This window comes from Nelusetta ayraudi, unplaced genomic scaffold (genome assembly GCF_046127955.1).
Source record: "Nelusetta ayraudi isolate G7.1 ecotype Tasmania unplaced genomic scaffold, CSIRO-AGI_Nayr_v1 ptg000076l, whole genome shotgun sequence".
Lineage (NCBI taxonomy): Eukaryota > Metazoa > Chordata > Actinopteri > Tetraodontiformes > Monacanthidae > Nelusetta > Nelusetta ayraudi.
This window is the reverse complement of record NW_027466126.1, coordinates 440,226-464,506: the sequence shown is the minus strand read 5'-3', so window position 1 is coordinate 464,506 and position 24,281 is coordinate 440,226. Positions and strand designations below refer to the sequence as shown.

At 45.6% G+C, this 24,281-nt stretch overlaps 1 protein-coding gene across 6 annotated transcripts; it reads right to left on the bottom strand.

The window, feature by feature from the left end:
• Positions 1-229: 229 nt before the first annotated feature.
• mapk10 (mitogen-activated protein kinase 10) lies at positions 230-24,219 on the bottom strand. Of its 6 annotated transcripts, none has more exons than XM_076043820.1 (13): positions 23,904-24,219; positions 16,607-16,704; positions 15,144-15,313; positions 11,552-11,681; positions 11,088-11,146; positions 10,575-10,713; positions 9,573-9,738; positions 8,960-9,031; positions 5,828-6,010; positions 3,683-3,807; positions 2,922-2,985; positions 2,629-2,706; positions 230-1,171 (listed from the first exon to the last, which is right to left on the bottom strand). In XM_076043820.1, exons 3-13 carry the CDS (start codon positions 15,263-15,265, stop codon positions 1,029-1,031), a joined length of 1,281 nt encoding a protein of 426 aa, XP_075899935.1. In that variant the 5' UTR covers positions 15,266-15,313; positions 16,607-16,704; positions 23,904-24,219; the 3' UTR covers positions 230-1,028. The 6 variants fall into 6 exon arrangements, with proteins under 6 accessions (XP_075899935.1, XP_075899929.1, XP_075899931.1 ...); XM_076043814.1 differs by having other exon boundaries at positions 16,633-16,704; positions 23,904-24,039; XM_076043816.1 differs by lacking the exon at positions 8,960-9,031 and adding an exon at positions 6,899-6,970 and having other exon boundaries at positions 16,633-16,704; positions 23,904-24,039.
• Between the last annotated feature and the right edge of the window lie 62 nt (positions 24,220-24,281).

Here is a 24,281-nt window from a genome sequence, read left to right as displayed (position 1 = left end):
ACAGTATCGTCAGCTTTACTTTGACACAGTGAAGTGGGGAACTACAGTGACCATCATCCTTTGCTCAGGAAAATCTGACCGGCAGAGGCATTTTGATTCTCTGTGTCAGGAAATGAAGAGAAGCTTTGGGAGCCTGTTTCTGACACCTTCGTCAGGGGGGAAAAACTGAGAGAAAATTAATCTCAAATTAATGAGAGAATGTTCCAGCTTATCGAGAAAATTTAGTTAATGACAGTACGTCAATGTACTGAGACCGACTTCTCAAGTTCAATGACTGGGTCTCTCAAAAATATTAATATTTCTTGAAATTGGCGTCTGTAAAATATTGACTTTGTGGATCAAAACCATGGGTAAGTGTCACAAATGAATCACTTTATGTCTCAATATCTCGAAATAATAAAACAAGTGCTGCCTTTTTGAGACACAAAGGAGGAATTCTGATACCAAGTCTGAAGAATCTCAGTTTGTTCAGACGGTGGCAGAAGCAGGTTTCCACAGAAGCAAAGACACAGAGACGACAACATGCCACAGACACGGCCAGACTATAAATCCCGATAAATATCGTGCCCCCTCACCTTTCATCATTACGACAAATATCGTCCGACATCGTTACATCCCCGACGGGTGATGAGCAAAAATTGGAGCCCACCTTGCCACAGCGACGGCGCAAGTGCTTCTTTGTAAGTGAGGGAGGCCAGCAGCCAAGTCAATAATGCACTTTTACAGAAGATGCACGTTCAAAGCGTTTTCAGTCCGGATGCCATATACAAGATATGTGGGGGGTGGGGGGGGTGTAATATAAGCAAAAGCAACTAGGGGATCATTAACATATATCTCGGCTTGTTTACTTCGGTTTAGATACCGCTGCCATTACAGGCTCGTGTTGTGTTTCTCATATATTGGTTCCTTCATTTTTCATTTTTTATTTTTTTACTTTTCACACTTCTTTTTTTTTTAATCCCGTTTTCAGGTTGAGGTTGGGCTCTTCAACGGCGGAAGAACACTGGGTTGCGCAGGCAGGCGGCTAGTCACCTACAACACCCCAGGGGCCCTGCAGAGGTCTCCAAGCTGCTGTCAGTGTCTGATGCCAGGGTCTGGTCGGTGGACATGGATGAGATGTCGTTGATGGAGGAGGAGGGAGGGGGGCTCTCGCTGCTGTTCACGGCTGCACCTGTGCTACGGGAATGAACGGCGGCAGGGGGTTACAACGTATAAAAACGGCCACAAGGTTGCAGCAGCACAAGACTTCTTCTTTCTTATTTTCTTGTTTTTCTATTCTTTAGAACATACATAGTTTTGAGCACGACAAGAATTTTTGCACACAACACCAAAAACAACAGCGACTTGTGAGGCGACATTAGTGCGTCTATGATGAGACAACGGTCAGTGAGGTTTTGGGCGCAAAGGATTGTGCAGGAAAGATTGCTCCGAGGCTGCAGCTGCATCTCAATACTTTTAGATTAAGGATAGAAACGTTAAACTTCAATTTCACCTTTGACTTAAATTTGGTTGCAGGAAATTTAGCACTCGAAAATCAACAATGGACAGTAGTGTACAGAAGTGCAAACCTCCGTCTGCAGTTTTTACACGAGGCTCCAGACAGAAACGACGAAGCAGCCAGAACTGCTGCTGTTCCCACTGTGGACCAGCACAGTGTGGGCAAACTATAAATCTGCTGTTTGTGTCTGTTCCCTGTGGGAGGTAATTGCTTAATGGAGACTGGCGAGCACTTGAGCTGACCCAAAATAAAAGGCCGAACAAAGCAGGATTAATGGGCGGCTTTAAATCCTGCCGTCAGTCTCGCTTTACCTGCCGTAAAACACCAGAAATGGAGGCTCAATCTTCGAGATCCCTTTCTCGACAGTGAGAAAAGCATTTACAGCCTGACATCAAGTTGTGTGCTACTCTGGATTTTGCTTAATGAATGCAAGAATGAAATAAAAGGATCATGATGGTTGTAGAACTTTCACATAAAAAAAAAACACCTTTCAGATAAAAACACAAAGTTTAAACAAACAAACAAAAATTATCAATCCAAATTTCCCTGCATGGTTTTATTAAACGATCCGTTGTCTGCAAGCGCTTAGGCTTTTCTAAGGCCTAAGGCTGCCTGTCTATTAGGATCAGCGGACGGTCACTGCCCTAGCACGAGTCCACACTGCCCCCCTGTGGCGAGCTGTGTGGGTGACACTAAACGCCTCCTGCAGGGAACAGAAACTGTATTAAATGTCAGCTGCAGCCCAGGATTGAATTTCCTGCAAGTACCCAAATATCAGGTGATGACACGTGACACACAGATTCACACACACACACACACACACACACACACACACACACACACACACACACACACACACTGTAAAGCACTGCGCACCGAGAGAAAAAACTGACAAAGGACTGACTGGGCACGACAACGACCACACGACATTTCACTCCAGCTAAGGCGACGGGCGGGCGGGCGGACGGGAGGGGTGGGGGCAGGGGGCGGGGGGGGGGGGGGGGGGGGGGTGCAACAGAGACGGAGACACATGGCCGACAACATGATGGAGGTCGTCTATTCACAAGAAACTGCAGTAAAGTTGTAGTAAATTCACTTACAGAGCGATTAGGGTTATGCACTGAGAGTACCTGAAGGTGAAGGCTGTCCCTTCACAACGCCATTCTTCGTTCTCTCCTCAAAGTTCATCACCTCTTTGTAGATGAGCTCTGCGGGAGACGCGCAGAGTTAGCAGACAGGCAGAGCGCGCACGGCACAAACACACTTTTCTTTCTATTAAAGGCTGAGTATGTGATATTTAGCAGCACCTAGTGGTAGGAATGCACATAGCAGTCAAACAGCTGGGCAACTTTGCATTTGCAATGGGGCAGAGTCGAAGAACTCGGACATGCAGAAGGTCTATGTCTAAGCCGTTAACGCTCACCTTTCCATTCATCAATGGAGTGTTCTCTCTCATCCAGCTGCTTGTCGTAGATCTGTGGAGGAGGCTGCGAGGAAGAGAGCGCATCCTTTAAATAGCACCCAACACACTCATGACACATGACCTCTACGTAGCCGGGCATCTCCAATTGTATTAGTTATCTACCGTATATTTAAGTGTGCCAACTATCAGTTTTGTTGATGTTGTTGTCACTATTTTAGCAACTGTGCACATGCTCTACTGGTAAAAAAAAAAAAAAAAACTATGATGAGGTAACAAATAAATGATTATGTAAAGTACAAAGACAATGAACAACAAGGACGATAAAATCCCTGATTGTACGAAACTGTGGTTGTTTCTCGATAAAGATATTTTAATACTTGGTGCAATTGATTCTTTCCAAAACTGCAAGATGGCTCCATTCTGTCTACTAGAAAATGTCACAAGAGCCCCCGTCAATATAGTGGTGAGTGGAAAATGGGTGAATATCAGTTTTGGCTGAACTAAACTATCCCTTTAAGTGACAAAGGTTTAATTCAAACTGCACCAACCGTCTTTGTCTAAAAAAAAAAGACAAAGAAAGAGAGGGGGGTTGGGGGGTGGGGGGGGTGGAAATGGTCAAACAAAACAAAAACTGTCCACCAGTGCTGCTATTTTTTCCATCCACCCGTGCACACTGCAGGGTAAACAGGCGGCACGCCCGTTCGGAGCCCAAGCTGGGAATAGAAATCAATAGAGAGCTCCTCCTCCAGCAGCCCACTCACCGCCTCCACCTCGGCTGGATCGTACCACACGTTGATGTAGGGGTGCTGTAAGGCCTCGTCCACCGATATCCGCTTGGCGGGATCGATGATCAGCATCTTAGACAGCAGGTCTCTGGCCTGGCTAGCTGTGGAAACAGGCAGAAGCACGTTAAAAGCATCCAGTGAAGTGGTGTTTCTCCACGACCTGGTTCATTCGAGGAGGGGATTTTGCTGGATTAGGGGGCGAGAAAAGAAAACAGGGCGGGTTTCTATTACAATTTTGGAATAAAATAAGAGTTGGAAGATAATTTGTTCTCTTGAGTTGCACCGATATAGCACCGTCTTTTTGTTTTAAACTGTTTCCAATTCAAATTATGAGGCAAACATGGTAATTTATGCGCAAGGACGACTTACACAAGACTTATCAGCCATCCAGATCTCTCCTTCTGTTTTCAGTCTCATTCAAATTCATGCCTCTGGCTCGTCACAGTGGTTGTGCTGTTTATCTCAAACTAATTCAGGACAGAACTTCGTCCAAGATGAAGGATTAACTTTTGGATGTCATCACATTGCATGTGGCTCTTTTTTTGTTGTTGCACCTTTTAAAGGGCGCCGCTGCTCACTTTTAACTCTTGGACAGGGCCACAAAAACGCTGTCCGCAGCATCCGCTCCTCACTTCCAATCTGCTCAGGCTTGAACTGAAATGGAGCACCTTGAAGCCACACCTGCACCACTGGCCTCACTATAAATAGGTCGGCGGCGGCGAAGGAAACGGAACCGCAGAGAGACGAGACAAACCCCATCTCCATTTTGTCTGTGCTCTGACAAATAACCGATAACAGAACGTGTAAAACGACTCCTCGCTCTCCTTCCACCTTTGCTTCCTTTCCAGCTTCGCTTCTCGCCATCCCACAATGCCCTCCTTCAATCACTGCCTCCTACAGAAAAAAAAAAAAAAAAAGCCTACCAAACCCCAAAGGACAAGCGCCTCAGCTTCAACCTGCGACGGTACAAAACATTCCTCAACTCACACTCGCACATTTCTTCCCCGTCTCCGTTTTCCTTTGAGCGTGTTTCCTTTAGCGCTGTCACTCAGTGCACAAGGCAGATAGAAAACTAAAGTCCTCCGTGAGAAATTCACCAGACAGGAGCGTGACGGAAGGCGTGGGGAAACACAAAATGCTCTTTTTGTTATCGATGCATCTTCGTGGGAGCGTTTCGTACGCGGAAGAGATGCTGCACTTCAACTGAGAAAAACCAACAACAACAACAACAACAACTTAACAGGGCCTTTATTTCAATGGACGTACTTGGAAATGTTAAGAAATGAAAAAGATATCCCATAAATTGCCACATTAACTGCACACTAAAAGCCAAAATCAGGTTTCTTATCGATCATGGGTAAAATGCTAACATTAGCTTGCTAACAATGGAATGTCCAAATGCCTTCTTCACACGCACCAAAAGTGTGAGCACATCTTTCCAACAATGGGATATTATTCAACTACAAAAATAAAAAAAAATTGTATTATTTATTCATAATAAAATTTGTTATTACTTATTATGCCACACCAGTGACTCAGAACATCAGCAGCATTTTATCCCACCATTTGAACATCTCAGAGTGGATTCCATCCTACTGGCAGTCAAAAAAAAAAAAGATGTGGGACGCCGTCTCAAATTGGAACAGAGGATTAAAAACGCTGCTTCCTTTTGAAGTTTAAAATTATTTACAGACTTTTTTTTTTTTTTTTTTTTTTTTAAAGAGACACGGAGAGATAGTTGTTTTAGCTCCATTGCATATAAACTGTGATTTACTCTGGGTCATTACACATTTTACTGCATCTCCCAGGTATGTTGGATCAAAGTAATAAAGTCGCTCACGTTGCGTGTAAAAGGAAAAATTACGATGTCCTGCGTGAGGGATAAACTTGCGTCTGCTGTAAAAAGAGTGGCATCAGGAGAGATCAGCGGAGTGATATAATGACGCCGGCCGTGAATTTTATGACACATCATTACGCAAATTCTGCGGGGACAGTGGGGCAGTGGCAAGCCAGGGGGCGCTGGCAGGCACGTTTAAAGAACGGGGGAGAATTTTGCGGCGCCCCGTTGGACGCTTCTACTCGTTTTGAACTGGACTCAAACGAGACGGCTTGTGTTCTTACCTTTGAGTTTGTTGTGCTCGGAGTCGGCGGGGAAAAGGCAGTCTGGGAAGAGCTTGGGGAACGTGAGGCCCGCGTACTTTGGCCGGTTCTCCACGTAGTTCCTCACCGTGGGCTGGAGCTTCTTCATGAACTCCGGCGACGGTGTCCCCAGCTGCTCGATCACCTTGTTCCACTGGTCGATGTCTGACCAGCAGGTTCGGCGGTTAAGGGAAACACTAGTATCAAGTATCCTGTACCGCTCCAACACGCATGTGGTTATCCTTTGTCGGGTCTGAGGCCTTTCAAGGCCTTTAAAACTAACTTGGACATTGGTGTGAGTGTAAATGTTTTTTGTTTTTTTTTGTCCATGTCTGAGAACAGGAAAAGTCTTATTAGAAAATGAATGTTTTTGAGAGTCTTGGGTCGGGTATATTGTGTGATTACGACGCACATAATACAGTTATGTAAGAAATCTGAATTAAAAAACAGATACCAGGGCTGTTGGAGTGTTTTTAGGAGGTAAGCACAGAGTTGCTGCTTGATTGACCACATTGCGCTACAATTATAGGCAACATGTTTACAACTGTGCGTTTGAGATTCCCAGGGCTCGCTGGGCGCGTCAGCGTGTCGGAGATTATGCAGCACTTCCTGTCTCGAGGGCTCCCTCCTCTCGCCGTGTTCTCACAGAGGATGCCAGTGGAGGCAATGAGCTGCCAGACATCCCCATTACTTCATCCTGCTGGAACGCCACACACACTCGCGCGCACGCACGCACACACACACACACACACACACACACACTTCCACCACCTTTTTGTCTACACTGCACATTGGCTGTGATCCCTCAGCGAGTACTAGTTGGGTTTTTTGGGGGGGGGGGTTTCTTCCCAAACACTAAGGTTCCTCTTCATGGTTCCTTTGCAAGTTGTCAGATTTTGCTCGGGCTTCTAGAGCCATCTGTCAGCTGCTCCGGTGATGCACCGTTCCCGGCCTGAACTGAGAGCATCGTCCACCCCCGTCACCCCCCGGCGCTCCATGGGAGAGAACTCTGTGGCCCGTTTCTGGTCACGTGAGCGGCCGTGCGAAGGATACGGTCGGTCCCGGGGAACAGCACACTCCCTCTTATCACCTCTCCAAAGATGCAGCCTACTGACCACATGTCCACTAGGGCAACACACAAGCACATGCACACGCACACACAGACACACGTTCAGGTTGCAATCGTCTGTTTAAGAAAACAATACAACCTTTGACTTAAAAAAAAAAAAGAAAATCCAAGAAATTTTAATTCTACACCCTGCTGATTGTTTTGCTCTGGGGATTTTTATTAGAAAATAAAATAAAATTTCGAAAGGCAAACTATATAATTAAACCAAATTGGAAAAGGCTGCAACATATTCAGTCCAACTCACATTTTCATTTCCATTTCCATCACTTCCTGACTGACCCTTACTTCATTTGAACTGTCGACGCTACTTCAGTGTTTCCTGTGACTGGGAAAAACCGTAACAAACTAAAACTAGACTTGGTCTGGCAAGATGACAGACTGGCTGCATTTGCACCGCATGCGGCCCAGTACGACATTAACATAATTCAGAATCAGTTCCGTTTGCCGCCAGACACCCGCAATAATCGTCCATTATTGCTGCGTTTCCTCTTTTGACAGGCCCAAAGAGCTGAGACGTGAATCGGGATTAGCGACAGGTTAGCGGCACCAAAACTAATCGGCAAACAGCAGGAGGGCACCGGTTCTACAAGAGCGCTGAGCCCCGGTGAGAGACGGCGGGGTGTTAGGAGAAGGGAGAGGCGCAGTGGTGTTTTGCTAGCAGAGGAAAGAGGGAGGAAGAAAGGGAGGGAGGGAGGGAGGGAGGGAGGTGCTGCAGAGCAGAGCTCGCTGCAGGGGTCTTCTGTTGCGTCACACCATTAATCTTTCAGTGGCCACGTGAGCTGCGACTTACAGAGGGGGAAACGAACACCTGTAAACACGCTGGGGCGCTGTCTCAACCTGCTCGTCTGCCTGAAAACCTCCCACCAGGAAAATCCAAGCGCTTGGCAGTATTAAATACCAGTCAGCTATAAAAATAGACTTTAAAGTTCTGCTACTGGTCTATAAGTCACTGCATGGTTTTGGTTCAGAATACTGCCAACAGAAAAGAAGCGAATTTTTTTAAATCCAGGTTAAAGACACCTTCTTTTCTCTTATGCTTATGATTGAGTTTTTTTTTTTTTATCTTATTATGTTTTATTAACATCTTTTTCATTTCGATTCTTTATTACTGCTCTATTCATGCATTTTTCTGTTTGTCTTTTTTCTCTCTGCATTTTGTCTTTGAAGACTGTGCTTTCTTTGCTTTTTAAATGATTTTAAAATGTTTGAATTTTTAATCATGTAAAGCACATTGAGTTACCTTGTGTATGGAATGTGTTATACAAATAAAGCTGCCTTGCCTTGCCTTAAATCTATCTTAATTTTTTATTTAAAAATAATAATAATAAGAAGAAGAATTGCTATGAAAACCAAATATTTAATATTTGTAAAAAATTATGTTAGATAGACTGTAATATTTGGTTTGAGAGTTAATCATTTCTTATTTGGAGTTAAAATAATTTCAATGGTTTTATAGTTACAGAGATTACAGAGAGCACCACTTAATTATCTCCAGATAAAGACATAGGGACCTATTGATAAATTATCATCTGAGGATTAACTACTGCACCCATGTTACAATTACCTAATGGGGCAGCTTGTTGTCAGAAATTTCTGTAATGTTGAAGAATTCAAAATGATTCTGTTGCACATTTCTTGAATGCACTTTAAAAAAAAAAAAAAAAAAAAACATCACAGACATTCATTTGACAGGAGCGAAAAGGCAGAAATCATCTGCTTCCCAGAATATTGAACTGTATTCTAAAGACTTGCAGCTGTCATGTGACTTTGTGAAGTTGAAGCATTTGCAACTAAACTGTAGTGTGTTGCTGAAAAGGCAGATGCGAGTGGGTTTGACTGACCTCAGTTACACACAGAGAACATCAAGTCAGTCACACAGTCAACGCTGGGATATTACGCATACTTCAGCACTTGCAGTTGGCATTTATTTAAAAGGGGAAGAGAAAAAAAAAACACTTTTACCATCTGTATATTAACAAGGATACAGTCCCGCCCAGGAAAGAGGATTTTGTGGCGCACCATTTCTCCCATAATGCACCCCACCGACCATATATCCACTGCGTTGACCAGGGTGAGAGAAAAGAGAAAGAGAGAGAGGAGGCAGAGATCAGTGTTAGGCACAGGAAGCCATCTGGGAGAGAACAGAGCAGCGATAAGAAGCTAGCTGGTCAGCGAAGGATAATTAATCAGCGTGAACGTGTTACAAAGAGATTATAAACCAAGTTGGGGGAAAAAAGAGAAAAAGGAGTGACAGAGGAAGAGCAGATATTAGGAGAGAAAGTGCAGAGTGGGGGCGGGGGAGTGAATTGAAAACCTCGGAGCCTGCTGATTCTGGGAGGAAGGCGGCGCTATTGAGCTTCTGGTCAGTCACATGACTGACCTCCCGCCTTAAACATCTCACCGTTGAACTACTTCCTGCTTTTTTCCAATGGTTTCCCTCACTGTGCATGGCAGGGAGACCCTCCCATGTCTCGTGATGTCATTTCCTGTCTGCCTCCGCTCTTGCCTGTTCAGTGACTAGCTTGCTCCGCCTCGCTTTCACTCCCTAACGGTTCCATCTGTGCCTTTTTCTACGTGTCGTGAGGCATGCACACTCACCGTTCTCCTTGTAGCCCATGCCCAGGATGACCTCTGGAGCTCTGTAGTATCTAGTCACCACATACGGTGTCATCATGAAGCTGGTGCCGGCGGTCCTCGCCAGACCAAAGTCCAGGATCTTCAGGGTGCAATCCGACTTGACCACTATATTGCTTGGTTTGAGGTCCTGGGGTTGGGGAGAGTCTATCATTAGAGCTCATTTTCTCTTTAGTCTAGGTTAGCCTTTTCTTTTCTTTTCTTGTCTTGTCTTTTTTTAAAGACACCACTGTATTTGTATGACTAATATTAGGTTTTGATGCGAGGCCACGCCTCAGCAGAAATAATTTTGTTTGATTCAGTCTTTTAGTCCTTGCGACACTGAGCCAGCGGCTCGGCCCCTCTGGCCAACTGCATTTCATTCAAATTAGGAAAAGCTGGCAGTACAGTGACAAGTTAACGAGTGGTCTGCTGCCCTGTGGCTGCTGCTGACTGTTCTGGGAATTGTCGAGGCCAGTTGGAAACAGTAGGACTGCAGCTTTGCCATGGCAGTGTTTCCATTTTAACGTCTATAGACTTCTACTTGCCAAATAGCTGACAGCTGATGTTAAAAGCTTCCATATTATGCAAAATTCATATTACAAATGTACTATAACAACAATTGTGTCAGAAAACACTCCAGAAAAGTCCATTATCATCTTTTGCTTGACCTGCTTTCTATAAAGTGTGAAAAACAAATGATGTCAGCACTTTGTGATGTCACACAGGGCACTAATACAACTTTGAGGCTGGACTTGTTCATTCCACCCAACAGCTGTCTTGTTTTCTCTTTTCTACTGCCACTTTCCTTCATGTGGAGGTGCAACAAAGCAGCAATTTTAGCAGGAAGCTGCTTTAATATAAGCTGCAAAAAAAAGGGATAAATGTGCTGTTTTCAGGAATTTAAAAAAAAAAAGGCCCAAACATGGGTGTAATGGAAATAATTAATCTCCCAGACAAAAAAAAAAAAAGCAACTGTTTTCCCACCCTGTGTATGATGCCGGCCGAGTGCAGATGTTTGATGCCACACAGCATCTGGTAGAGCAGGTAGGACATCCTCTCATGGTCCAGCTCCATCTGAATCACCTGGCACAAGTTGGCGTCCATCAGCTCCATCACAAGGTAACTGAGACGGGAAGGAAAAAAAAAAAAATATATATATATATATATATATATCCAAGTTCCAGGAAAGAGTTTCCCCGCTGAGTCACTGAATTGTTTTGGAAGGAAGTTCACAAGCTGAGACTTCAGCGGTTAATAATTGCGTGAGGAGACATGAATCCCTCTGGCAAAACTGTTTCGAGTGTGCCTGTCATTCATCTGTCACTCTAAGGGTGAGAACACGTCCATCAACTGAGATCACGCTTTTTGAGATGACTTCATCGCTGCCAGACATGTGAGGATCTAATGGGTACATTCCGCTAGTTAGAACCGTTGTTTCCTTTTGTTGCCAGAAATTGAAATCTCCTTAACAACAGTGAAGAGTTCGCCGATACTCACACATCTTGGAATTCCTCTAATGATTTCTGCGGCGTGAAGACATTTAATAAACTGATGATCTGGAGGAAAAGGGCAGAGCAGACACACAAACAGAAAAAAAATGTGAGTTCCAAGTTGGAGGCGACGGTCGGAACCCCTGTGAAGGGCCCCTCTCGGAGGAAGGGAATAGATGGACGGCAGGGAGGGAAGATGGAAACGGCGGCATGCCTTGGAGTGCTCTCAGTATCACTCTGGCTGCCGGTTGGGAACATTTCTGCAGGCGTGGAATTTAGCACGGTCACAAGACCGCAGTCGCCGGTTCCCTCTTTTGTAGCGGCGGAGAGGATTTATCGGCACCAAAAATAGACGCCGACTGGGGCAAAGTAGCCGCTTCAGTCTTCCTGCTCGCCGTTCCAACCGGTTTACCCCTCCCCGTGCCACCCCCACCCACCTCCCCTGTCCTCCCATCGGATCGACACACTTACATTTTTGTGATTGACACATTTCATGAGCACCAACTCCCGGTACGCCCTCTTGGCGTGGGTCTGGTTCTGGAAAGGTCTGCTCAGCTTCTTGATGGCTACATTTCTGTCCAGGACAGCGTCGTAGCCGGCGCTGCAGGCAGGGAAACACAGAGGGTTTGGATGTGAATGGCGAGGGTGCAACCAGGCCAGTTGGAATCAGTAGGACTGCAGCTTTGCCACGGCAGTGTTTCCTTTTTACCGTCTTTTACCGACTTCAACTTGCCAAATACTTTTAACCACTGATGTTAAAAGGTTCCATATTATGCAAAATACATATTACTGTACTATAACAACAATTGTGTCAGTGAAGACTCCAGATAAGTCCATTATTTACATCTTTTGCTTGACCTGCTTTCTATAAAGTGTGAAAACCTGATCGTCAATGTCAGCACTTTGTGATGTCACACAGGGCACTAATACAACTTTGTGGCATCCTGAACGTCGTTGGCAATGAGTTCTCCAAAGATTGTATTTGTTTTGTCCTGTGTATTTCCTGTTTTATTTTGAAATCTGTTTGTTCTGTTGCCAGCGTCCTTAGTTTTACTTCATTCCTTTATTTCTTGATGCCTTTCACCTGTGCCTCGTTATCAGCCCTGCCCTTGATTGCTCTCACCTGTGTTCCCCTGCCCTAGTATACTGTATGTACAGTCCTTGTCTCCCTTTGCCTCGTTGGTTCATTGTTTTCTGTCCCGGTTTGTGCATTGTCCTTCCTGTTCTCGCCATGGTGTTCAGTTGTTTTCAGGTCTGTTGTTTCATGGGTTACAACTTTCTTTTGTACCCGCCTTGACCTTCATTTCCTATTTAAGTCTCCCGATTTGGTTTTGTTAATTTTTGACTTTCATGGACGTCCTTAGTTTCATCTTTTTATGTCTGCAAAAATCTGGTCTCCATTTGGGTCCTGCCACCGCTCTCTCGTTTTGACAGTATAAGATCTCAGGACAGAGAATCACGCTTATAAATGAGTTCATTAAAGAGATTTGAGTCGAAACCCCAGTTATTGACCGTTCATCTTATTGTTCTTTCCTATGAACCATTACAATTCCAGCATTTTGTTTAAACTAAACATAAAGGCAGGGGGGGGGGGCCTCCACAAATCTCCTTCTCATCACATTCTCGTCAGCGTGCCGGTCTGCGACTTTTCTCCCTCCGACTCTCCCCCAGCGAGATGCCGCAAATTGAGTTCTGAGCCATTTGTATTCAGGCTTACGCTGCAGCCTCAATCAAGGAGAGGCCGCATGCGGGTTTGCGGACAGCCGGTCCGGTCCAGTTGTGTTTTTTTCCCCCCGCGTCTCCGGAGTGCGGGCGATGGTGCGGGACCGTGGAAACGGCAAAGTCTTAGTAAAAGCATCAATCCCGCAGGGGTTCTGAGCGCATCATCGCTTTTCTAGCAGAGTGAAAGATGAAGTCATGACCAGCTAAAGTACTCGAGGCCTTCGTCCCTCAGCCAGTCTGAGTCATTACCACATTCTCAGCTTTTACAGGGGCGGGGGGGAATCGCTGAGAACTGTTGAATAAAAAAGAAAAAAATCTGGGATGCTTTCGGATGATGCTTTCGGATGATACTCCGTCTGCGTGTTTACGTGTGTGCGGCTGCCGTCTGTGCAGCAAATGCAATTGAGGGAGTTCAATACGCGCGGAAGCAGACAGATGTTTACGTGATTATGTCATCAATTTGAGGTATTAATGCAGGGAAAAAAGGGCACGCAGGGAACTTAATTTGAATTATTCCATCGTTTGCAGGACAAAAACACACACGGCAGGTCACAGCCTGGTGCCGTGTTGCCGATATTCTTGTTAACATATACAGTAAGTTGAACTTTTCACGTTGCTTTTAAAACCTGTGCAAGAAAAAACAATCTGCTTGTACTTTCTATATATATATTTTGTATGAATACAATACAGTTTTTTTTTTTATGCAAACAAAATGCAGAGAAATATAAGGAAAAATGCTTTGTTAAGCTGGGAACATTTGGTATTCCCCATTTTAAGACAACTTATTTTCCCAATGATGCCAATAGTGTCATTTTATTATTATTTTTTCTTAACATATAAATTAACATTTTCTAGTTTCTGCCATTTATTTATATTACCAGTAGAAAATCACTTTGGTCCTAAAAAAGGTAGCTTTGATTAAGCCACCACCATAAGATAAGAGATGACAGCTGTGCATCGAGGACACACACACACACACACACACACACACACACACACACACACGCACACACACACAATTAAATCAGATTGAAACTGTCTCTCAGCCTTCCATCCCAACGATATCCCCAAACTGGGCTCAGTCCCAGGCTGCGCAGTATAAGCGGTCCATCCACTCCAGCCAAAACTCCTTTTTTTCCCCCCCCAGCACCTCGGAGCGCACAGAATTACTTGTGAGCAGAGAGGGGAGAAGGGCGCCGGGCATGGGAAGCACCGGACAGGACAATGAGCCGGGGCAAGCAGAGGGCAGCGGGCGACAGCGTTCCTGGAGCGCCTCGGAAGAAACTGCATCATCATGGGATGGTTTTAGAGGAGGGGTGGGGGAGTGGTGGGGGCAGGCGGGGTGGGGTCGGAAGCTCTTAGAGGCCGGTGCGGGACGCCACCGGCGCGGGCCAAGTAAATATAACCTGAAAATGTGTTTTGGCCAGTTGAGGGAGGCTGTGAGACGCATTCCTCCAGGAGGTTGTTCCACCGCATTCTGACGGGACGGGCATGAGATGAATTACAATGAATATGAGCTCTCCCTCTACCTCTCTCTCTCCCTCTCTACCTCTCTCTCTCCCTCGCTCTCTCTGTGCAATCCGGATTAAGGATTCACTTAAGTACCCGCCCTGTCAGGGCCCTTATGGCTCTCACATCCAGACATGTCAGCAGCTCAGGGCACCAAAGAGGACATGGAGTCTTCAGCGAACCCATAAAAACAACAAGTCCGTCACACAAGCGTAGCCATGACAGAGCAACAATTAGATTCATCTTTAAACAGAGACAAGGAATTTTTTTTGTAAGGAAAAGGAAAATTAATATCTCATTTTCTGTGTAAAGAGGCAGCATATTTATGGTCAACTGTGGATATTTTACATCTTTTCTTTAAAACCTGTCTCCAGCAACGACCACTAAATCTAAAAGCATTATGCAAACTTCATTCAGTAGTTATACTGTGACATTTCAGAGAGCGAATCAAAACAAGTAAAAATTGTTCTGATTCTTTTTCATTTAAAAAGCCAAAACTTGTTAAGCATCCATAATAAGACAGAAATGATCTCTAGAAGAGGGAACACTGTACACTATATTGGGAGGGAGAAAAAATGTCTTTTTCCACATTTGCCAGGAATTGAAAATACAACTGCCGACACTTGAAAAAGTTCTGGTTCAGCAGTTCAAACAATAAGTATAATTCTGCTCTTCTAATAAAACCCCACAGCAGTGAAACAAAAGACATTTTAAAAAGACACCTCACAGTTTAATTGCACAGCTGCATGTTTAGCACTCTGCTGGAAAGCCATAAAACAGCATGCGGTTCAAATCCGAATGCGAAAGTTGATGGATTTTGTGAGTTGCTTACCAGACAATTCCCTGAGCTCCAGAGCCAATGGGCTTTAGATTCTGGTAGCGTTTTAGGACTGTGAAGGTGGAGTCTCCCACTTCCACGCTGTAGAACTGGTTGTCCACTTTGCTTTTGCTCATGTTGTAATGTTTGGCGATATATGACACATCCACTTGTTTTCCAAAACCCTACATGTGGTGACACACAGCAGGGGAAAATGAGGTTAGTAACGACGGAAAACAGATCAGAAAAAGGTCAGAAAGTAGTACAATAGCAATAGTAGACCATGTAAACGTAAACAGGAGGTCTACATAAAGGAATTTACAATGAAACTTTTGCCAAGTGGGAATCTATCCACAGTGGCGGAACAGACGCTAACGCCTTTAACTGTATTCATTAAAGACTCTCTGTTATGAATGTTCACACACTAATCGGGCTGGAATGAAACAAAAAAGGGAAGCAGTAGGCAGCAAACAAAGAGTGAGGGAAACTGTTAATTACAGGGATTACGGCGGGCCGTGAATTACCGAGGGGCACAAACAGTTTGGAAACATGTTTGCACGCACACCGTGAAATATTCATTCACGTGATGCGGCGCATTTCGATCTCCAGGCGGTCCATCACATGATTTAATGGGATCAGCAGCCACTGACAGTGGCTACTGAGCGCCAAGCATGCGTGTAATACCGACATCACATGCGTAATATTTCGGAGCCGCGGAAAGTGCGCCGCCACCATCCTTCACACTCCGATACACACAGGAAATTCACTCCACATTTGACGATATGAGAAGACGGGGGGGGGGGGGGGGGGTCACTCTGGGGCTTCGCTCTTGCTTGTGTTGTTGTTCCCAAGCAACAAAGCCATGATTTTTACGACAAAGACACAATTTGATTATTAGTAAAGCCGTGCTCGTTAAGGAAAATATCAGTCGGATAAATGATGAGAATGCCGGCACTGCCGGACCGGCTCATCAAAGATCACTTGTGTTGTGTTTCGTTGACCTTCTCAGTCCGAATTGGGAGCCAGTGATGATGCCATAGGCGACTTGACAACATATGGAAGTGCAATGGATGCACCTCTGTTTGCCACCTACAAGCTTTATAGATTCTTAGCTGGTATATTTCAGTCAGTGTTTGGAAATTTAAAATATATATATATCTAAAGCAAGTGCCAATACATTAAAGCCTCCAATCGAGAAGAATGGAAGTGCTTTGTATCACAAAATCCTCACATAAGTCAGCAAAGTCCTTCTCAAATAATATTAACAAGAGCCCAATTTAGTGGAGGGGCCAATGTCTACATCATGAATATACACATTTCCCTCTACAAAACTCCTCTTTTTTTACATTTACTATTTTAACTCAAAGGTCGTTTAACTTTCTACACTCATTATCTTTCCGAGTTCACACGGCAAGAGAAAACACAAGACAACATACAGATTACAATGAAGGGGAAATGGAAGTGAATGAATACTGTACCTTTTTTACCCGTAAGGAACACACACCTGACAAAAGGCTATCTTCACATCCAGGATCGGTTGGCTGCAGTTGTATAAGAAATGTCTGCTCATAAATACCTGCGAGAGACAAACAGAGCAGAGACAGAATGCGGTGGGGAGTGAGTCAGTGCGAGAGCGCCGAGCCGCCGGGGATCTTCACACATCCGTTTGTGAAAACAGGCCGATTAAGCTGTACTAGTACCATCAAGTCGTATTTTTTTATATATATATATGATCTATTTTTAGATCTCACTGTTTGATCCTTTTTGTAGAAGTGTGGACACTGTGGGAATCAAACTGCTGCTGGTACCTCGTTAAGGTGACTGGCCGGCTGCTGATTCTGTCGAATAGCTAAACAAACCAGCCACAAACAAACAAACAAACAAAAACTTGTCCCACAATACTTTGCCGCTCCCTCATCAGATTCCAGAGCGGCGGCCGGAATGATGCTGCCGATGCCGAACGCTGCTTTCGCTCTCGGGAGGATTTCTCAGAACAGACATGCATTATTTAGCGGCGGCAGTCCTCCAGTAACGTGGCAGCAAGAGGTTTTAGTGTCTCGAAAAATCCCAGCCGAGCGGGAAAGGCGATGAAAAAATAATGCGGGGGGGGACATAAAAGGCGCAAGGTTGGGGCCAATCCCGTTTGACCTTTCGCTTTAAACCGCACGCGGCGGACCAGTTCAAAGCTGACATTACCCGACCACTGCATACGAATGACACCGAACGCTGCTTTTTCCTTTGCGTGGAAAATATCAACGGCCGCGCGAGAAGCAAACCTGCCACAACAGATGGAAAAGTTCCACAAATCTGTTGGATCTATTTCCAGGGACGACCCATAGAGAAACGCTGGAGTCAATCAGAGAGAAATATGCCTCCCTGTCACACAGAAGAATGACAAATAAATATTTCAAAGACAGGCGAGTCCGTTCATAAGAGTGTGAGCTTGCTCGTTGTGCAAAAATATGTATAAATATTATTTGTACTTTACCTCCAAGTGTCCTCAGACAATAATCTGTCTCTTGCCTGTCAAAAGCATTCCCACTGGAGTGCGTCACCTGTCTGCTCCTGTATCTCTAGTATGGTGGGCTAAAACTGCACATCGTGATTCTGCATGAATGCATACACTTAATCCAAAAGTAATGCATCCAACAATGCATTTGCTTTGAAATAGTTTAAATGTCCTTCCTGTCCCTTTTTTTGCTGCCAGCTGTCAGTCTAATCTGTCAAAGGGAGGAAACACTGTCAAGTTCTGGTAAAACTGCTGTAATTTCAGCAATCACGCTGCAGCATAAAACAGTAGCTTTTCCATTTTGTCAACGCTACCGAGACCAAAGATCCCGCCTCCTTCTCCTAAGAGGACGCCGATTGGTTACTTTCATAAGATCGTTAGATTGGAAAAGTGAGAGCTCAGACTCAAAATTGCAGCTGTCCAGCCACCTTGCGAGGCTACTGAGAACCTAAAGTAAGAGTAAAAGGGAGAAGACCAACTAGAAGTGTGTATCAGCAGGAGGAGGAGGAGGAGGAGGAGGAGGAGGAGATAAGTGCATCATATGTGAGATGGAATTTTTGGTGCGGCTGCAATCCCCCAGAGCACCACAATAATCTCAATCACACACGGCCGCCGCCACGCACCACTCAATATTTGCTATTAATCTAACAGGTCAACACCCGGTAAGACCTGCTGTGTGCACTAGATATTAATCCAGGAACACGGCCCACGTGCTCATATACTGACTGACTCTGAGCAGCAAATCCACCACGTCTTCTCTAAACGTTAATATTCCGGGCGTTCTTTCATAGTTCACAGCAAATCGCGTTCACATGCAAGAAAATAAACAAGCATTTCAGCATGTGTGTGTTTGCAGGTGTGGCTGGTCCAGTGTGTTTGGATCAGTTCTATTGCATCTAAGCTCGCGGGCTAAACAATGCCGCAGGCAAACAAATGATCACTCTGCAGACCCCTGAGAGGCAGCAGGGCCCCCTGTGACAGCAGCAGCAGCAGCAGCAGCAGCAGCAGCAGAGCTCTCCATCCTGCCACCGCCGAGTGCTGCAGAGTGACTGCACACATCTGGCAAGCAGTGCGCTTCCGGTAGGAGGCCGCAGTAATGATATGATGATGTGTGCAATTCATGCTGCCAGATATAAATTTAGAATTGTTTATGCCTTGTATCATACCCTTCAGATCTTTATAAATTATTCTTGAAAATATTGAAGCGGTTTTGCATGATGAATGATAAACACTGCAGGGATCTGGAGAAAATGGCGCGGTTAGCCCTCTGTTGGCAGCCTCCTGCAGGAACGTATTTAGCTATGCTGGACTTCCAACGTGTCTAGAAGGGGACGAAAAAACAAGGCATCAATGAGCCAGAATCACAAGGCGGAGCTAGCATCTGGCTGGGGCTGATGTCAGTTCCCTTTATGACATCATCAAGCTTTACTTTACTCCCAACCTGCTTTGATAAGCGTTGGGTTAAACATGGTGGCCTGTAGCAGCTAGCAACAGAATAGCAACATTAGCTACTGTTGACACTTGTACCAGTGAGAACCTGTTTGGGCCTGGTACAGCTGGAAGGAAAAAAAATCTGCGGATTCATTCAGTCACCTTCTTTGGATTTTTAATTACTTTGTTTTTTTTTCTGGATATAATCCAAAGGATTAAGTGAAGCTTTCGTCTAGCGAAGCCGGGTTACGTCAACAAACTCCCCACAAATCTTGTCAAATCAGCAACATGTCTTTGCAGTAAACAACAGAAATAAACTCTACTTTTTTTCTCACAGTGTTTGAAATATTGAGTTATTACAGAGCAGATGTTGAATATAAAATCATGAGGTTTGGCTACATAATCTTCCATCCCGCTTGTGCTGCTCGGCTTGGCTCGGCTTGTTACTGCCTTGCTGCCTTCACTCAGCACAGAATGAAGTAAAAGGCATGTTCGTGTGGCATCGGTCATGCACACACGCAAGCGCACAGTGTTTTATGCCGGCGTTAAACAGGTTTATTGACTGCTGCAGTGTGACTCTCTGGCTGTCAGCTACACAACAGTGTTATTGTTTCCCGTCCCATCCCTCTGTACGTCCTCCGCCACCGTCGTCCCTCCGTCCGTCCGTCCGTCCTCTCCTCCCTCCTCCGTCCCCGGCCCGGCTCCCAACCATTCCCTGCTGCCAGCCTCGCTGCAAAACGTCTCCCCTCCCCCACCCCTCCTCCCTCCAGGGCTCCATTGTCAGCGCCTGTTGGTTCAGCAGCCTCAGTGCTCGCCCGCAGTAGCGCAGCCTCAGCCTCAGCCTCACCGAGCTGAGCAGCCCAACGCTGAGCCGCCTAACGCTGCGCAGCGTCCCAGTCGGGGCTCAGGGGAGGGGGAAAGGGAAGCGCTCGAAGCTGCAGGGGGAAGAGAAAAAAAAAGAATAAAAAGAGGCAGCGCTGACTCCTCCACAGGGCTGCCAGAATCTGAATGCACGCAGACACGTATTGATTTGTTTCCCTAAAAGCAGAAATGTTCACTCACTCCTGCCCTGCCTCAGCTTCCGTCTGCCTCTTGATTTACTTTCAGGGGTAAACAGCCAAACATGTTGAGAATGAAGCTTACGCTGCATCTTTTTTTCTTTCTTTTTTTTTTTTGCTGCCTGCCTGCCTGCGTGGTAGCGACATGTACTGCTGTGGCAGGTGCCCAAAAAAAATGCAGGTTGGCTTGATTTACAGCTTTGTTCTCGCACAGCCAGAGACGAGACAAAACGAGGGCTGCACCGAAGCCGCACACTACTAAATACTCCTCTATACCACTCGACGTGATATAAATATTATATCTGACCCGCTCACAGAGGCACTCAGACGCCATGGTAACACCGGATCACACATATTAAAATGGAGCACTGCTGCAAGAGTATACTCTGGTCTCTCGTCACATTTTGACTCTGCAGTCAGTGTGTTTTGTTGCAAAAAAAAATCAGATGACAGCTGCATAGTCGTCAAATTAAACCCATTGCGAAATTGTAAAGCCCTGCATGATCCAGCCTGAAAACAGAGTGCTGATTTAATTTCAATAATAAGAACTACTGGAAACTGTAACATTCAGTTGTCATTTTGTTTCTTCTGTGCATGTCTTCTTTTTCTTTTCCAGGCTCTCGATTTAAAGGAGAGGGTTTTTTTTCTCTCATAATTTTGCAGTAAGAAATCATGTTACAGCTGTACCTTTGCCTAATTAATATTACAGCGTTTCCAGAACTGAGTGGCCTATGTTTTTTTTGCCACAGATCTCATGAATCATATGCTCCACGACAAGCCAACGGGCTGATTTATTAGAAAGGTGACTCAAAGTTGGCAAAGACGGTTCTTTAAACAACAAGTACACAAGTGAATCTCACACGGCCCATCTCGGGCTAAATCATCAGTCATTCTCTAATTCCTCAGTAGACCTTGCAGTTTTTTAATCTGCGCTCTGTTCTGGTGTGGTTGGTGTTGCTGCAGTCGGCGCTCGGGCTTATATAAGCGAGCCACTTGGCCTTGTGTTATTCTGACAGGAATTTCTTTGAACCAAGACTGGTTGCAGTGATTCATATACAGTATGAAGTGGCGCACATTGATTGGCATAAGGCAGAATAATTGCACACACCTCAACATGGCTTGTGTTAACTAGGCTTCTAAATCAAGTCCGTTATATGTTATCTTTTCTTGTCTTGTATTTTGCTGCTCGTCAACCGCGATACTGACATTGACTTTTAAGGATCTGCCTTGATATTTGAGCCACGGGGGTGGTGGGCGGATCAGGACCACAGCAGCACACAGCCAGGAGCAACACTCAGCCAGGGTCACTGTATCGGGAGAGAGCACGCCAGTGTTTCTCAGTAATCCATCCTCTCCAAATGATGCCCGTGACCTTCTTCGTAATCACGAAAAGAGCGCCAGCGAGGCCGCCGTGGAGACACCAGCGAGTAATTGATGACCAGCAAAAATGAGTTTCGGAAGAAGTCCAGAATTACTCACATTTGGTCTCTGTCAGACCTCAGACTGGCTCATCCTGCTGCTCACATGTAGGTATTTATGACCTTGCAGAGCATATATGTAATCTCTGAGCCTGAGCAACTATTAGCACATTAATTAATGAGCAAAACAATCATTAACTTCTGTTCGGGAGATTAGTTGCGTCTGCAATCCCGCCATCATCTCATCACGATACGTTGCTTTATTTAGTTACGTAACGCAGGATTAGCAGAGTGATGCCGCTAAAAACAAAACAGAATTATCCTGCTTGCATTGTAAAACATTGTAAAACAATGCTAGCAAGAGGCTGCTGCTGCTGCTGCTGCTGCTGCTGCTGCTGCTGCTGGCTTTTTCCACTGATGACTTTCCATTGGACAAATAAGCTGCCAACGCAAAAAATCATTACGGGTAAGTGTCAATTCACATAGACCTGCAGCAACCGCTGCCTACAACTACAGACAAGTGAGACAAACTCAAGCTACTACAAGCTAGGACAAACAGGGCATCACACGCAGAGGATATGGAGAGTTAACCTATTTATTTTTCAAAGTGTTGCTCCACCCCAACCATTGCAGAAACATCTGTTTTGTTTTGTTTTGTTTTGTTTTGTTTTGTTTTGTTTTGTGTTGTGTTGTGTTGTGTTGTGTTGTGTTGTTTTGTGTTGTGTTGTTTTGTTTTGTTTTGTTTTGTTTTAATTGTTCCGCCTGTTCCCTGCAGAACTTTCACCGTCATGGAAGCCTGCGCTTGAATAATTCAGCAGCCAAGGTCACAACGCTGAAACCTCGCTCTCCGCTCGGACTTGAGATCACGCAGACTTTGTTGTGACGACGTTCGTTGCAACTTGCCCTGCATGGCGCAACGCCAGTTGAATCGTTAAGGGGGGGAAACAGAGAGCATAGCAGGACATGGACGCATGCGGGTAACGTGGAGAACGTTCTCTCGGCTGTCATCCAAATGGATGCACATTAAGTTAACCAGTAACTTGTCCGTGGGTGTTTCCACAGAGAGTTTCTCACTGTTGGCTCTGCGATGATCTGCCAACTTGTCCAGGGTGTAACCTCGCCTTCGCCTGAGGAGATAGCTGGAACGGGCTGCAGCACATTTGCGGCCCCTGAGGGAAGTGTAAGTGGTGAGAGAAGATGGTTGGAAGTATAGGAACCCAGTTGTCAGCTTCTAGAAATACCTGGGAGCTCTTGTGCTCAGCATCGCTGGTGATGCAGGTTCACTACCGGTTGACAGGAGTTATTCCAGCCTACTTGTGTGCAGCAGGAGGTCTCAAAACAAAGTGGGTTTTGCAAACACTTGCCTTCCTCCGTTGCTTGGTCTCTTTCGATCCTGGCGTTCTGCAACGTGAACGCTGGGGCAGAGCCCACAAACTTAAAGAACTCCAAAGGTTATCAACATTATGACTAAAATAAAATAGGAGAAAATAGGAATTAAAGCCAAATGAAGAAGAAAATAAGGATTAAGAGAAGCCTGTAGCAGTTAAATCATCTTCCCATTTGAGGTCTGGTGCCCAACACATTCCCGGTGAAGTAGCGACGGCCCTGCATAATGCACAAGGTGCGCAGCTGACTTGTGTGAGGGGGAGGATGGAGCAACTCTGCGTGCGGGCCTGTACAGCACCAGCGCCAGAGCCCTTGTTGTTGTGGAGCGCACCGCTGCCTGCAGCCCCTCCATCCACATCCACGTCCACGCCGCTCCTCCTCTGCGCCTTCTAATCAAAAATGCATCGCGTGCCCCCCCCTCCGCGCGTCCAAGTGCGTCGATGCGATCGGTCACATTGAGCGTGATATCGAAGTGGAGGGAGGCAGATATTTGAGCGAGAGTGTCAAATAACAAAGAGATGACAGCCTCGATAACATCCATTAGCATGATGATATTAGCCTGGGACGCATCTTGATGCGCAAAAAAAAAAAAAAAAAATCCACTGCGGTATGTTATGAGGCAGATGGAGTGCGGATACACAACATTGATTTATTTATTTATTTTTGTCATTTTTGCACGTCAAGACCAACACCACAATGACGTCCCCGCGCTGTGCCGCTAGTTGGTACAAAACAACATCGCGTGCAGCCAGCGCGCGGGACTCGCTCCGCGCATTAGACTTCATTTCTGTTCAATTATTCATTCAACTTTAGCATTGGCAGTTTTAAATCGCGCTACCACCACCCCGGCATCTCAAGCGGACTTCATAAATTCACCTCCACCGCCCACCCACCTCCTCCTCCTCCTCCTCCTCCATCAACATCCATCACTCCACCCTCCACATTTAACAAAACGCGCTCGCGCCGGCCTTACCATTCCGTGCCAGCGGATGACGATCCCAGTCCTGGTGACACTCCTTTCTCTCTCTCTCTCTTCTCAAAACATCCCGACGGCAAAGAGTGCTGTTACCATAACTGGAGGAGGATTTCTCTTTTTCTTTTTTCCAAAAGATGGCGAGGCTGCTCTTGCGAGTTGTGCGTGCGTGTGCGAGTGTTGATGGAGTGGAGGCGGGGGGGACGGAGCCCCTAAAAAAAACAAGAGTCGATGAGGAGAAAATGGATGATTTTTCTTCTTCTTCTTCTTCCTCAGGGAAAATCAATGGGGGGGAAATAAGCCGTGGGGGACCGAACCCGGGATAACGGATGCTGATTCACTCCTCTTCCCCCGTTACAGCTCACCACCTTGCAACCA